The 13,048-nt window shown below is 36.1% G+C and overlaps 1 protein-coding gene across 4 annotated transcripts in view; it reads left to right on the forward strand.

The window, feature by feature from the left end:
* The window catches only part of NUP58 (nucleoporin 58), a 51,122-nt gene that overhangs the window by 4,231 nt on the left and 33,843 nt on the right, over positions 1-13,048 (forward strand). For 2 of the 4 annotated variants that reach the window (XM_023621408.2, XM_023621406.2), the window contains exons 2-7: positions 1,291-1,433; positions 2,484-2,519; positions 5,088-5,237; positions 5,881-6,018; positions 8,360-8,470; positions 12,787-12,811. In XM_023621408.2, coding sequence (XP_023477176.1) covers positions 1,291-1,433; positions 2,484-2,519; positions 5,088-5,237; positions 5,881-6,018; positions 8,360-8,470; positions 12,787-12,811 — 603 coding nt within the window. The remainder of the gene's footprint in view (positions 1-1,290; positions 1,434-2,483; positions 2,520-5,087; positions 5,238-5,880; positions 6,019-8,359; positions 8,471-12,786; positions 12,812-13,048) is intronic. The other 2 variants (XM_070240116.1, XM_023621407.2) reach the window with 1 other exon arrangement.

The raw sequence follows: 13,048 nt of genomic DNA on the forward strand, positions 1-13,048 counted from the left end.
TTGTACGTAATGTGTTCAGTTGAATTTATAAGTATTATTTATAACAGTAAGTAATAACAGTTATTGAGTAAAGTTAATTTGCCCTGCATAATCTCTTAATCTTTATAAAAAATTCTGTTAAGTGGATACCGTTATTCCTATTTTGCAGATGAGGAAATTGAGTCTCAAAAAGTTTAATGTCACACAAGTACCAGCACATTGGGAAGCTGATACTCGAACCCAGCCACAACACTGCTGCCGTCCCCTTAAATTGAAACACCCTTGACTTTTAAGCTTTTTTAAACTCACATTGGGTCTCTCATGGTGATTATGTCTGTCTGGAAGGACAGAGTGAGAAGTAATAAAGATACATCTATAGGATGAATGGGATTTCCCGTTATGTTGTACATGTTATAATTTCTCTTAACTCTCCTACATAATTTTTGGAGTGTCAAATTGTCGAGGTTTTTGGCTTATTTTCATAATTTATTCTCCCACCTACGGGCGGTGAGTTTGAGCCTCTGAGACTGGATAAGGACCATTGAAAAGTTGTGAGCTTTGTTCACATCGCTTGTTATTGTCAGCTGCTCTTTTTAAGCTTTCAGAAACTCTGAAGAAGATTTCTACTGATGAACACATAATCTTGACAGAGGGTAATTTTGCTTTGCATTTTACTCTTACCTGGATGTGTCTGTTCTTGTCCCTCCCCGCTACGCGCTGCACCCAGATCTTCCTAAAGCTTTTTCGGTGGCAAGATACCTACCTAATCCTCCAACCCCCCATGAATATGGTAATATAGCCATAGAAAGATGGTGAAGACAACTGAGAGTAACTTTTCTATTTCTGAGTGTGTCTTTCTTTTCTTTATATTAATAGTTGGGGAAGAAGCAAATAATTTAGCAATGAGAACTGTGTGTGAGTAGTTTAAGAGGAAAATGATCCACATTCATGGGATTTCCTTATGGCTGTTTTAAAATATGTGAACTTTCAAACAAAAACTGGTGAAAGCAGAATATGTGTGAACCTGTTTATGATTTCTTGGGGTCTGAAATCCTACTTGCTATAGATTATGCTTTTCTTGAAGACTGGTATTATATTTTTTAAGACTAATTTTATATGTAGATTTTAAAGAGAACAGAAAAATATTTGAACTTGTTTGGTTAAAGGTAAATTGTTACTTCCTTTTGTATCCTATGCAGATGTATTAAATATGTTAAATGAAAGAAAAATTAACCTTGAAGAGTTAATTTTCATTTTTCTTAAGTAAATATTGGCTCTCGTAGACTTCATTTTGTGTTTTTTATAAACAAGCAATCCCTCTGTGGGCCTCAATTTTGGAACTCTTGGGAGCACCTCGACTCCAGCAACTACATCTGCTTCTTCGGGTGGTTTTGGAACCGGGCTCTTTGGATCCAAACCTGCCACTGGGTTCACTCTAGGAGGAACAAATACAGGTAAGGAGGATTGCCACATTTTCAGGAAGTAAGCTTGAGATATTTATTCTTTTTCAGGTTCTGTCTCCTCCTTTTACAAGAATCGTCATTGGTGGTAGACCTAAAAATGGTCAATACGAAGATGAAAAGAAACATAGAGATGTGCAATTAAGGGCCAGCAATAGGCCCAGTCAGCAGCTATGATCTACTTTAGTGTATGGAAGGAAAAAACACACACACACCCACTTAAAGAATTGAAGAAGATATGTCTCTTTAATGAGTTAAAGTAATTAAAATTTTAATATTAGACTATATAATGTTGTTTTGCTTTAGTGAAGATTGTTAAGTTTGCCAATTTGGATGTTAATTAAAATTAGCATATATGGGACAGTCAGCATTGTATTTTGATATAACTTCATAATTTATATCCCTAAGAGATGTTTTAAATTTTTGTATTAAAGCAATTGTTTCACTAAGTAAAGGGCAAGAGGTAAAGGTTTCTGGTGGACATTTCAATAATAAAAAGTTTTTTTTAATACTTACAGGTAGTTTGTTATTATAAGCTAAAAATATGTTTCACTGGAGCTACCATTTAAGAGTTTGCTTCCTTATTTACCCTTTATTCTCTACTTCAGAGCCCCTTGGTCTCTGTTACCACCTTTTGCGTTGACTTTCCAGCTTTGATTGCCGTACTTTTCACAGCCACATGTAGAAAATGAAAGAACTGCACGAGTAAATATGAGACTAGCCAGGGAGCTTCTTGAGACAGCTCTGTGTGCCAGTGTTTTGCTTGGAGTAGCTTTTTTTCTCCTTGCCTAATTTTGTTATAAACAACAGTTGTTTGCATTTTACAAATCTTATTTCCTAATTAGTGACATTCTGTACTTTGTAGTCCGCAGACCGTAGAGCACTTGTGTTAGGGTGTGGTTGTGGAGGATGTTGTGATACATATTGTTCCTGTTAGCAGTGTTATCACTCCCGGAGAGGGAATCCAACTCCTGCCCTTATGACACACAAAACGAATGCCATCTTCCAGTGATGATTAAATTGTATTTCTCTTCTTATCCCCAGGAATAGCAACAACTATAACTACTGGATTAACTCTGGGTAAGAATTTTTGAGGAAAGATCCCAGATCTGTGGTTTCTGCTCTTCTCTTTCCTAATATCTCACAGAGCTTGGGTGTAGAAGAAAGTATGTAAGGAACTGAATATAGATCACAGATACTGACTTTCAGTATTTGAATTTTTAAAAAATCAGTGACTAGATAGTCTTTTTTAATTCATAAAAAAATTTAAATACAGAAATGATTTTTCTGTGGAAATTTATTTCACATTACATTTTCAGTCATTTGCGTCCTTGTAGTGGAAAAAGCACTAAACTCTAGTCGGAAGTCTTGGAGTTAAGCCCTGGTTGAACCTCTAAATAGTTGTGAGGCCTTAAACAGTCATGTAATGTCTGGCAGCTTTTAGTTATCTATAAAACGAGGGTATTGGACTGAAAAGTTTTTGGATTCCCTTGCCTCAAAAACATCATGGTTCTCTGTAGTGATGTGCTGAAGGGAATGTGGATGACTAGGGTTACTGCCTGCCTTGAATCTGGATGGCAGTAAATAATGTGAAAGGAAATGAAAGACTGAAAGGCATTGAGGAACCTCAGTTAAAATTAAATTAAATTAAACATGAAAATGAAGGTTGGTGGACTTTATTTGGATGCTACTTGTCAACAGAAAACACAACACATCCGTTCACCACCAGGGTTTTAGACAGGATTGGCTACAAGGGAAAGCAGTTGGATCCTATTTTCTGTGAGGGTAGAACATGATTTCAAAGCACTGAACTCTGGTAGGAACTTCCACTTGTGGTAAGGGCAATCCAAAAGTATAATTTCTGGCTTCTTTTCTCTCAGTGCTCTCAGGAGAAGCCAAAATGCAGATGATGCATGCATTTCTTCGTTTATACTTTTTGAGCAGCTGCTATTTCCCAACTCAGTGGCCTTGGGTATGCATGATGCCTTGAACGTTCACTGTTAGATCTTGGTTTGATGCTGGTGATCAGGATGGTACTGATGTCAGGAACTGCTGAGTGCGTGAGCAAAGCATTCAGTCTGTTGTGAGGTGAAGGGAACAGGCAGATATATGTTCTGGTGTCATCTGATAAATGCTCTAACGATGTATGAAAGACGCCAAGGAAGCCAGAGGAAGAGGAGAGTTGGAGTTTATTTTGGGAGTAGGAAACAATTCCAGATGAAGGAGTGGACAATGCAAAGGCCAAATCGTAAAAGGATCCAGGGAAAAAGGAAAAATACTTTGTTCTTGGAGTTTAGGATTCAGAAGAAGGAATGATAGGGAGAGGAGATTTAAGGAGCAGGTTGGGACCAGATAGGAAAGGTGGTCATACCAAGCCCTTAGACTCTATTTTAGAGACAGTATAGCACTAGTGGGAACCTTAAGTCTGGGGGAATCACCAGGGTATTATTTTTTTGTTGTTCTCTCTCTCTCTCTTTTTTTTTTTTTTGTTGAAGAAGATTAGCCCTGAGATAACATCTGCTGCCAATCGTCCTCTTTTTGCTGAGGAAGACTGGCCCTGAGCTAACATCCGTGCCCATCTTCCTCTACTTTATATGTGGGACGCCTACCACGGCATGGCTTGCCAAGCAGTGTCATGTCCACACCCAGGATTTGAGCCGGTGAACCCTGGGCCGCCAAAGCGGAACGTGCAGACTCAACCGCTGTGCCACCAGGCCAGCCCCTTTCTCTTTTTAAAGTAACTGAGATAATTCCAAGAATAGATTAGTGGTTGGAAGAGACCGATAGCAGAGAAACAAATTAAGAGGTTTATTGTAATAGTTCTTGAGAGAGAGATGGCCTGAACTAAGGATTTTGAGATGTTTGTAATCAAGGGATATCTCTAAAGTAGAATTGACGGGACTTGTGACTAACAGAATGCAGAGGAGGGAAGGGATGCAAAGATGATTGTGGTTTCTGGCTTGAGCAGCTGAATTGACCACGGTGGGACATGTTTTTAGGAAAGTTTTTTATAGGGAGATGTGTAGGAGTCCAAAGGGATATCCAGGTAGAGCTAGTGAATGGAGACTCAGGTAGATGCAGATTTAGACCCGTGTGCCTACAGCTGAAATTCTGAAAGTGCCTGAGAGTGTTCGGGAAGTAAGGGAGCAGGAGTGGAACCATAGGGAGTATCATTTAAGAAGTGAACAGAGGCAGGAGATCTACAAAAGCAGCCTGAGAGGAATAGCACAGGGAGTAGGAGGGAGAGAACTGGGAGCTGACAAACAGAAGCCAGAAGGAAGAGGATTTGAAGCAGTGCAGAGTGGTCGCTTAAATGCTCTTGGAGAAGAGGGAGTGTTCTTGTGCTGAGTACGAAGGAAAGGAAGGGTAAATGCTGGGTTAGGTAAACCCTGGAGTAGAACTGACATTGGATTTCAATATTACCATGCTGATTGGACTTTCTTTTGCTTTTCTTGACTCACAGGGCCATCTTTTCAGTGTTCACCATGATTTGGTTCCAACTTTCATATTGTTCTCTCTCATACATGCATAAGTACGCATATCATTGTTTTCTCTACAAAAAGTAGGATCATAAACTTTTAGGGATCCTGGTTGAAGCTGGTATAATACATATACAGTTATGGTAAAATAGGATTTTTTTTTTTAAAGGAACGCCAGCTACTACATCTGCATCTACCACTGGTTTCAGTTTAGGATTCAGTAAACCGGCAGCATCCGCCACGCCGTTTGCTCTGCCTATTACTTCTACCTCAGCTAGTGGTCTTACTCTTTCGTCTGCTCTGACATCAACTCCGGCAGGTGAGGCAGAATGGAAAAAAGTTGCATTTTATGCTTAAATTTCAACTTTATTTGGCTAGTGAGCATAGATATCCACCTTTATTAAAGATAACTTTAGTTTGGGAAAATTTTTATGTCAGTCATTTAGCAGTTTTGACTTACTAATTGATTTGTGAAGAAGGTCAGCATTGGGCATTAAAGCAGCGGAGGACGTCTTGGAAGTTGGTCTCTGTTTACATAGCAAGTCAGGGGAGAGAGTGAGAGAGGTAAAATGTAAAAATGTTAACATCCACTTTGTCTTCAAGGAGCATTTTGGTGACAGGGAAGGATCAAGAGTTTGCATAAACCTTTCCTGGCTTAGGATTCATTCAATTTTGAGGGTGGGATTGGTGAACTGGGTTGAAAACTATTACTGTCCAGAATCAGTTACCTAGTACCATTCTGTTATTACCCAAAGCCCATATTTCTGTTACTGGTTTTTACTTTGAAGGTACTATTTCTCTTTATTAAGTGTATGTAATTTTATGTTTAGTGAGTAGTTTTTCCCCAAGAGCCAGTTTTATCATGGACGACATCGTTTTGTTTTACTAAGTGTTTTGTATTTTCTGTAGTGTTCTTAGGAATGATGTTTCTTTGTGAAGGCTTACAATCTCACTTTTTATAGCATCCACAGGATTTACTTTAAATAATTTGGGTGGAGCAACAGCCACAACTACGACTGCATCAACAGGCCTTTCTTTAGGGGGAGCCTTAGCTGGTCTGGGAGGTTCACTTTTCCAGAGTACAAACACAGCAACATCAGGTAATTGATATTTGCTTTCCAGAAATAGCAGATATTTATATTTAAATTTACTTTATCTTTATTTTGGCCTTTCGAGCAGATCACTTTGTCTCTTTATCCTGTGTATTTTCCCTTTGGTATGAAAACTGAATTATAAAATAATGTTTTTTATACATAATTGGACATCTTAGCTGTATTTTAGAAATACATATTCCTGTTTCTCAATATTAATTGACTAGGTAAGGAAAGAAAGAGGAGCCCTGGTTGGTAAACTGTTCTAGAGAAACTTTCTTTTTAATAAATGGCATTTGAATATTGTAGATCATGTAACTGCCTAAATTCATTGTAAGACAACTTGACGTTTTAAGCTCCAGTTCTAGGAATGACTTTCCATTATAGACACCAGGAAAGGGTATTAGCATGCTTTGAAGGCAAAATTTTAAAACACAAATATTAAATAATTTTGTTATAGTCAGGCAAAATGCTGAAGTACCAGTTCACCTGGCAGAGGATACTGAATTAATATTTTATATCTTGGTCTGATTTCTCATTTCATGCTTATTTTGAGATAAGCTTCATGTTAAGGATTCTACAGATGTTTTGAATATTGGTTATAGTTAAGGCCAATGTAGGAAAGCCAGTGGGGCTTTGTGGGAGTGAGAAAAGCATTCTTATTTGAAGAAATTGTGTAATTACCTCACATAGCATTGTAACAGCAAGAATTTCTGTTTAACAATTTACAGATTGGGAAAAGTTGATAGATGTTGAAATCACAGAATTTCCAATAGTACTTAGGTTAACTTACAATAGCTATTTAATTTCAGAAGTTTTACTGAGCACCTAGTATGTGTCTGATACTTTACTTGGTTGGGTGGGAGAGATGAAGGAATGTGACTATATTTTCTATTAAAACTATGGTTCTTTCATGTCTTCTGTTCAGAGACCAAATTTAATGGAGAAATTCCAAGTCAGTGGAAGGGGAAAAAATGACTTTGTCAAAATGATCTGTAGAAATTTGTAGTGTTCAAATTTGCATTAATCTTTCAAAGACTTATCTTTATCATTATTGTCTAACTTTATAGTATTGAAAATGTCTACTAATAACCAAATAGTCTTCTAGTAACCAAATTACTAGATGACTGTAACATATTTTTTTGCAGGATAAATATTTTGAACATCTCCCAAAAATTCCTATGAAAGTAAAACATAAAAATAATAGAAAGGAGAGGTAGAGAGTTGTTTTTGTGTCTTGTTATTGAGTTTTTAGGTCTGTTCTGATTTTTCTTAGGCTCTTGACACAATAGTCAATGCTTAATTTATGGTTATGTTAACCTAAAGGCGGCATTGATTTTTAAAAAATTAACAACAGTTATTTTTTTAGCTATGTTTTTCAAGCATTCCCAAGATTTAAATCCAGTTTTCAGTTATCCCATGCTCTTATCTAGTACAGCCTACTGTTTCTTTTGCTTTTAAAGTAAATAGCGTCTTGTCTAAAAAGATCCACAGTTCAGAATGCATGGATTTGCATAATTTACCAACGCAAGATCTTTGACATTTTGCTACTTGATTCACAAGTATACATTAATGACTTAAGATTAACTATAGTCTAGCCTCTTCAGTTCCTTTTGTCAGTGAGGTAAGATTTAAATAAATGTCTAAATTTTAAAAAGTCTACTTATGTTTTCAAAAGTTTTATGAAAAGAACTTGAGACTATGAAATTTTGATGATGTTTGAACTGTAAGACTTCCAATATCAGTTCTTTAAATTTCATTAATAGTAAAGCTGTTTGCTCTATGTTATACTACAATCTTGTAAATTCGTACTCGATTATTTTATTTATTTTCCCCCAGCTTTATTGAGGTATAATTGACAAAATTATACGATAGTTAAAGTGTACAACATGATGATTTGAGATACATACATACATATACATTGTGAAAGGATTCCCACCATTGAGTTAATTAACACATCCAGGACTAGATTATTTTAAAAGTATACAATTCCAAAGCATGATTGGGAGACGATCTATTTACCTGAAAATGTACAAACTAAAGCTGCTTTTGTAGAGAGAGTTTAAAAACAAGAAAATCGTGTCCAAATATATTGAACTAACAGATACATTCTGATCCTTTTCATAAAGAAAAATCACATCATCTAAACTACATATAGCATTGAATCCAAGCAAGACTGTAAGTCTTTGTCCGAAGCATGCTGTAGATTTGTTTCTTGTCATTTGCCCAAATCAAGTATGAAGAAAATCTGGGATCCAACTTAAAAGTATCTGAGTGCTTTGGTCAGTGAGGGAAGATGGTTATAAAGCCTTTGAGTGAGCTTTGTGAGTGATGTCTGGCTTGTTTGTAGGACTTGGACAGAATGCTTTAGGCTTGACCTTGGGAACTACGGCAGCTACTTCAACTGCAGGCAATGAAGGCCTTGGTGGTATAGATTTTAGTAGCTCGTCAGATAAAAAGAGTAAGTAATGTTATTGTAATTTTTTGTTCTAACAGTCCTGTTAAGGAAACTTGATTCCTATATTTCAAAGATTGTTAGTTATATATTCAGTGGTAAAGTTTTTACTGTTAAGTTTGTTTGCATCATATTTCATGAATTTGCTGTGTGTTGTGCTTTGAAAATTTTATTTTTGTAGGAAAATAAGATTTATATGTGCATATGTCTTATTTAGCTATCTTAATGTGTGTATTGTATACTTTTAAATTGGGATCATGATAAATATATTGTTTTGTAACCTATTCTTTCTCATATGATGTATCTCAAATATGTGTCAGTGTCAATAATTCCTAAAAGTATTTTAATGCTGCTTAGTACCAGTTTTATGAATAGATATATCATAATTTAGTCAACCTAACAGTCACCCTATTGTTAGTGTTTGTTTTCAGTTCCTTTCCTCTGGGAAGTATCACTGTATTGGGCATCTTTATAGAGAGAGGCAACATACTATCACAGTTTAGGAGTGCCAGTTCTGGAGCTGAATTGCCTGGGTTCAAATCCTGGCTCAAATGTTTATAAACTCTGTGACTTATATAAGTTATTCATCCTCTCTGTACTTCAGTTTCCTTATCTATACAGTGGGGGAAAATAATGGTACCTACTTCATGGGATTGGTTTGAGGATTACTGTTTGTAAACCTTTGCAGAGCCAGGCACAGAGTAAATGCTGTCTAGGTATTTGCGTTTATTAGAAATTTTTGTTCGTATTTGGGGTTATTTTTTTTTTTAGGTAAAATACCTAGAAATTGAGTCATTGGCTTAAAGAGAAGGACATTTTGGGGACTCTTGGTATATATTGTGAAACTACTTTCCAGAAAGATTTTACCACTTTATTTCCCCACCAGACAGTATGAAAATGCCCTTCTCCCTGTGCTCTTGCCATCCTGAATATTCTTTTTAAAAATTTGCCAATCCAAATTCATTTTGAGAAGTTTATTATTATTGTTGATTCTGTGTGTGTGATTTTTTGTTCTGTTTTGCAACATCTTGTCTGCTTCTGATGAAAGCATGTTTCACTAGAGTACATATTTACCTGTTGCGTTGATACTCTCTGAAGAACGTAAAGTGAGGTAGTGGATGAAGGTGTAACATATTCAGTGTCCATATGTCTGTATACGAATTTTTTTTAAATTGGACATGGGTATTATTATAAGAACATGCTATTCTAGATGCTTTTAGAATTACTATTCCAAAAGTTGGTAAAATCCTTTTAAACTGAAAAGATTTGGATTTATTTCCCTTTGAAAGAGAATCGACTAATTCTTAAACATAGGGTCCTATCTCTTGTTTTTACTTACTTTTCTTTATGGCAACTCTATAATTAGAAAAATAGCCTTAGATGTTTTAGCAGCTCATTTTTTTACTCATTTGAAGCAGCCTGATACCCTCCAACTAGTTCTGTTTTAAGCATGAGACTACTTTTGTCTTCACTGATTGCTTTTAGGCTCCATGTGAAAGGGCAGATTGAGGCGAAGGTGTAAGAGAAATGTAAAGAGTTAATCTCCCCTGTCTTTTACCCTTGCTGCACCTCCCCCCACATCGTCCTACTCACATGCCTTAGCTAGAGTTGAGTGAAAGGAATGCATGGAATAAATGTTATTGCCAACATGTACCATATCCCAATTCCCTTTAGTCTGTTATGTTGTCAAAGGATTCTTTTTTTTCTGCTGAGGAAGATTCGCCCTGACCTAACATCTGTGTCAATCTTTCCTCCATGTTTTAGTATGTGGGGCACCAGCACAGCATGACCACTAACGGAGCAGTGTAAGTCTGCACCCAGGAGCCAAACCTGGGCCACTGAAGCAGAGTGGGCAGAACTCAACTACTAGGCCACCAGGGCTGGCCCAAGGGATTCTTTTTTTAATCTAAAGGATTTCTATTTTTTCCTAGTAGCTATATCAGTTAGCCTGGACCTGCGTTATCAGAGGAGTTCAATCAGATGAAGAGTGGTAGGAAACACCATTTCCTGAAGAAGGGGCAGCATGCAGTGAGACCTGGAGATGAGAATGACCTTGGCCCTTTTGAAGAACTGCTGGAAGGCCAGGGCAGCTACAGAACAGAAAGATCAGACTCCAGAGAGCATGAAGGGCCTTGCCTGCCATGCTAAGGAATTCTGTAATCATTCTGAAGACAGTTGGGATCCACTAAAGGGTTTTGATTTGGGTAATGTGACATGATGAGATTTGTATTTTAAGAAGAGCATTCTGACAACCCTGTGGAAAGGAAGGAAGAATAGATGTGGAGAACTGTTAGGAAGCTTTTATGACTGAGGCAAAGCTAGGTAGACTAATCAGGAGTCCATGGTAATCTAGAAACAGGCTCAAGTTTTATATATACGTTTTGTTTATATAAATTTTTGTAAAATATGATAAAAATGGAATAGCAAAGAAATAGCAAAATAAGATATTAGTCAATAAAAATGAACTATTTGGAAAAAAATAAAATTAAATCCCTACTTTGTATTATTGTCTCATTAAATCTAAGTCCTGGGTGCCAATTTCAGAAATGTTAAACTATGAAATGAAAAATTTGGGGGCTGGCCCAGTGGCACAGTGGTTAAGTTTGCACGTTCTGCTTTGGCGCCCTGGGGTTTGCAGGTTCGGATCCCGGGTGCAGACATGGCACCACTTGTCAAACCGTGCTGTGGCAGGCATCCCACGTATAAAGTAGAGGAAGATGGGCATGGATGTTAGTTCAGAGCCAGTCTTCCTCTGCAAAAGGAGGAGGATTGGCAGCAGATGTTAGCTCAGGGCTAATCTTCCTCAAAAAAAAAAAAAGAAAAACTTAGCTTCAGTGAAATAATAAAATATGGAAAAATAAATTACGGTTGAATAAGGAGGTAAACAAAAAGAAACCCCATGTACAAAGTAAAAGGTAAATGACAAATTGAAAGTAAAGCACTTGTTTTCTCACATGTTGACGTCTCTGAAATTGAGATGTGTCTTAACAATTATAAGGATCTAATTTTAGAAATAGACACATGAAATATGATACATTTGAGGCAGAGACTTAATATACTTACTGTTGAAATAGCTCTTAGAAGTCAGTAAGAAAAAGACCTCAGAAATGTACAAATTACATGAATAGGCATTTCACAAAAGGAAAAATATGCTTGTCTAATTAACAGTTGAAATGTGTTTTGCTTTACTTAATACTGTCAGAAATATGAGTTAAGATTATAATGGAGTGGCATTTTTCACCTATACACTGACAATGATTTTTTTTTTAAAAATATGTTGGTTGTTAAGGGTGTGATGGAAAAGTACTCTTATTCATCGTAGAAGGGAAAGTAAATTGGGACAGTTGTTTTAAGGGATCAGTTTGGTAATATATCAGAGGCCTTCCTTGGCGTATTCTTTGATCTGTAAATTCCTCTTGGAATACAGATCAAGTAATGCACAAGTATTTGTAGAAAAATACATTCATTGTAGCAGCGTTATTTATGTAGTAAATGCTAATATGCTAAGAAAAGGGTGGGGCATAAAGGTTATGATACAGTACATCATCTGTAGTGTACGGTCACTTAAAGTCATTGTAAGTGAATGGAAAATATTCCCAACATGCTGAGAATGTATGTTCAAATATTATTTATGATAATCCCGATTGCTTTTAAAAATATGTATGTAAGTGCAGAAAAAGGCTGGAAGGAACCGTTGAGCGCCCTGGGTGGGATGAAGTTTTGTGTGTTTCTGTATTTTCTATATTTTCTTAATTAACCAAGTCCTATAGTCAGAAATAATTTTGGAAAAGCAGAAAGGTAATCACTGCATCATTTGCTGAAGGAGCATTTTTACTTTTCTGCTTTTAGATATATATTATTAAGGATAACTATCAAATAGGTGTTATTACTGAGCGAGCTGTTGATATGTCTGCAGGTATTAAAAACTATTTTCATTTTTTTAGTTTGCTGCTTTTGTACAATAGGGAAATTCAGGTAATCTGACATATTTTAGTATTCTACACTGATATGGCCTTAAAATGTGTCAAGTAAAGCTCTTGGGAGTTAAACTGCTAGGAAGAATATTTTTCATGGAAGATAGTTGAAAAAGGAGGATAATTACTGTGGAAAGAAATAGATGCAAAGATCTATACCTGAACATGTCTCCATAACATGCTATCTTTGGAGTTTGTGACAAGTTGACATCGCATGATATTTAAGAGGCGGTCTAAGAAATGCTTAACAGTTTCTATTTCTAACTTAGTTTATGTTAACTTAAAACATGTATTTGGAATACATTGTTAAATTACCTATTTTTACATGAAGCTTCTTGAATTTTCTAGGTGATAAAACAGGAACAAGACCAGAGTAAGTTTATATTTTAACTTTTAAAATATTTTAATTAAGGAGTTTTATTTATTAAATTGCAGGCAAATGGTATGGTTGGAAGTAAATGAAACTGTATAGGCACTTAGAAGAAAAATACTTTCAACCAGTTTTTGTCAAAAATAAAATAGTAAACATATGCTCTAGAAAGATTTTGAAAGGTCAAATCTTTACTTTTTAATCATTAAAGAAATTTAGGATCACTTCTTCCTAGGAAGT

The sequence above is a fragment of the Equus caballus genome, chromosome 17, assembly GCF_041296265.1.
Source record: "Equus caballus isolate H_3958 breed thoroughbred chromosome 17, TB-T2T, whole genome shotgun sequence".
Taxonomy (NCBI): Eukaryota; Metazoa; Chordata; class Mammalia; order Perissodactyla; family Equidae; genus Equus; species Equus caballus.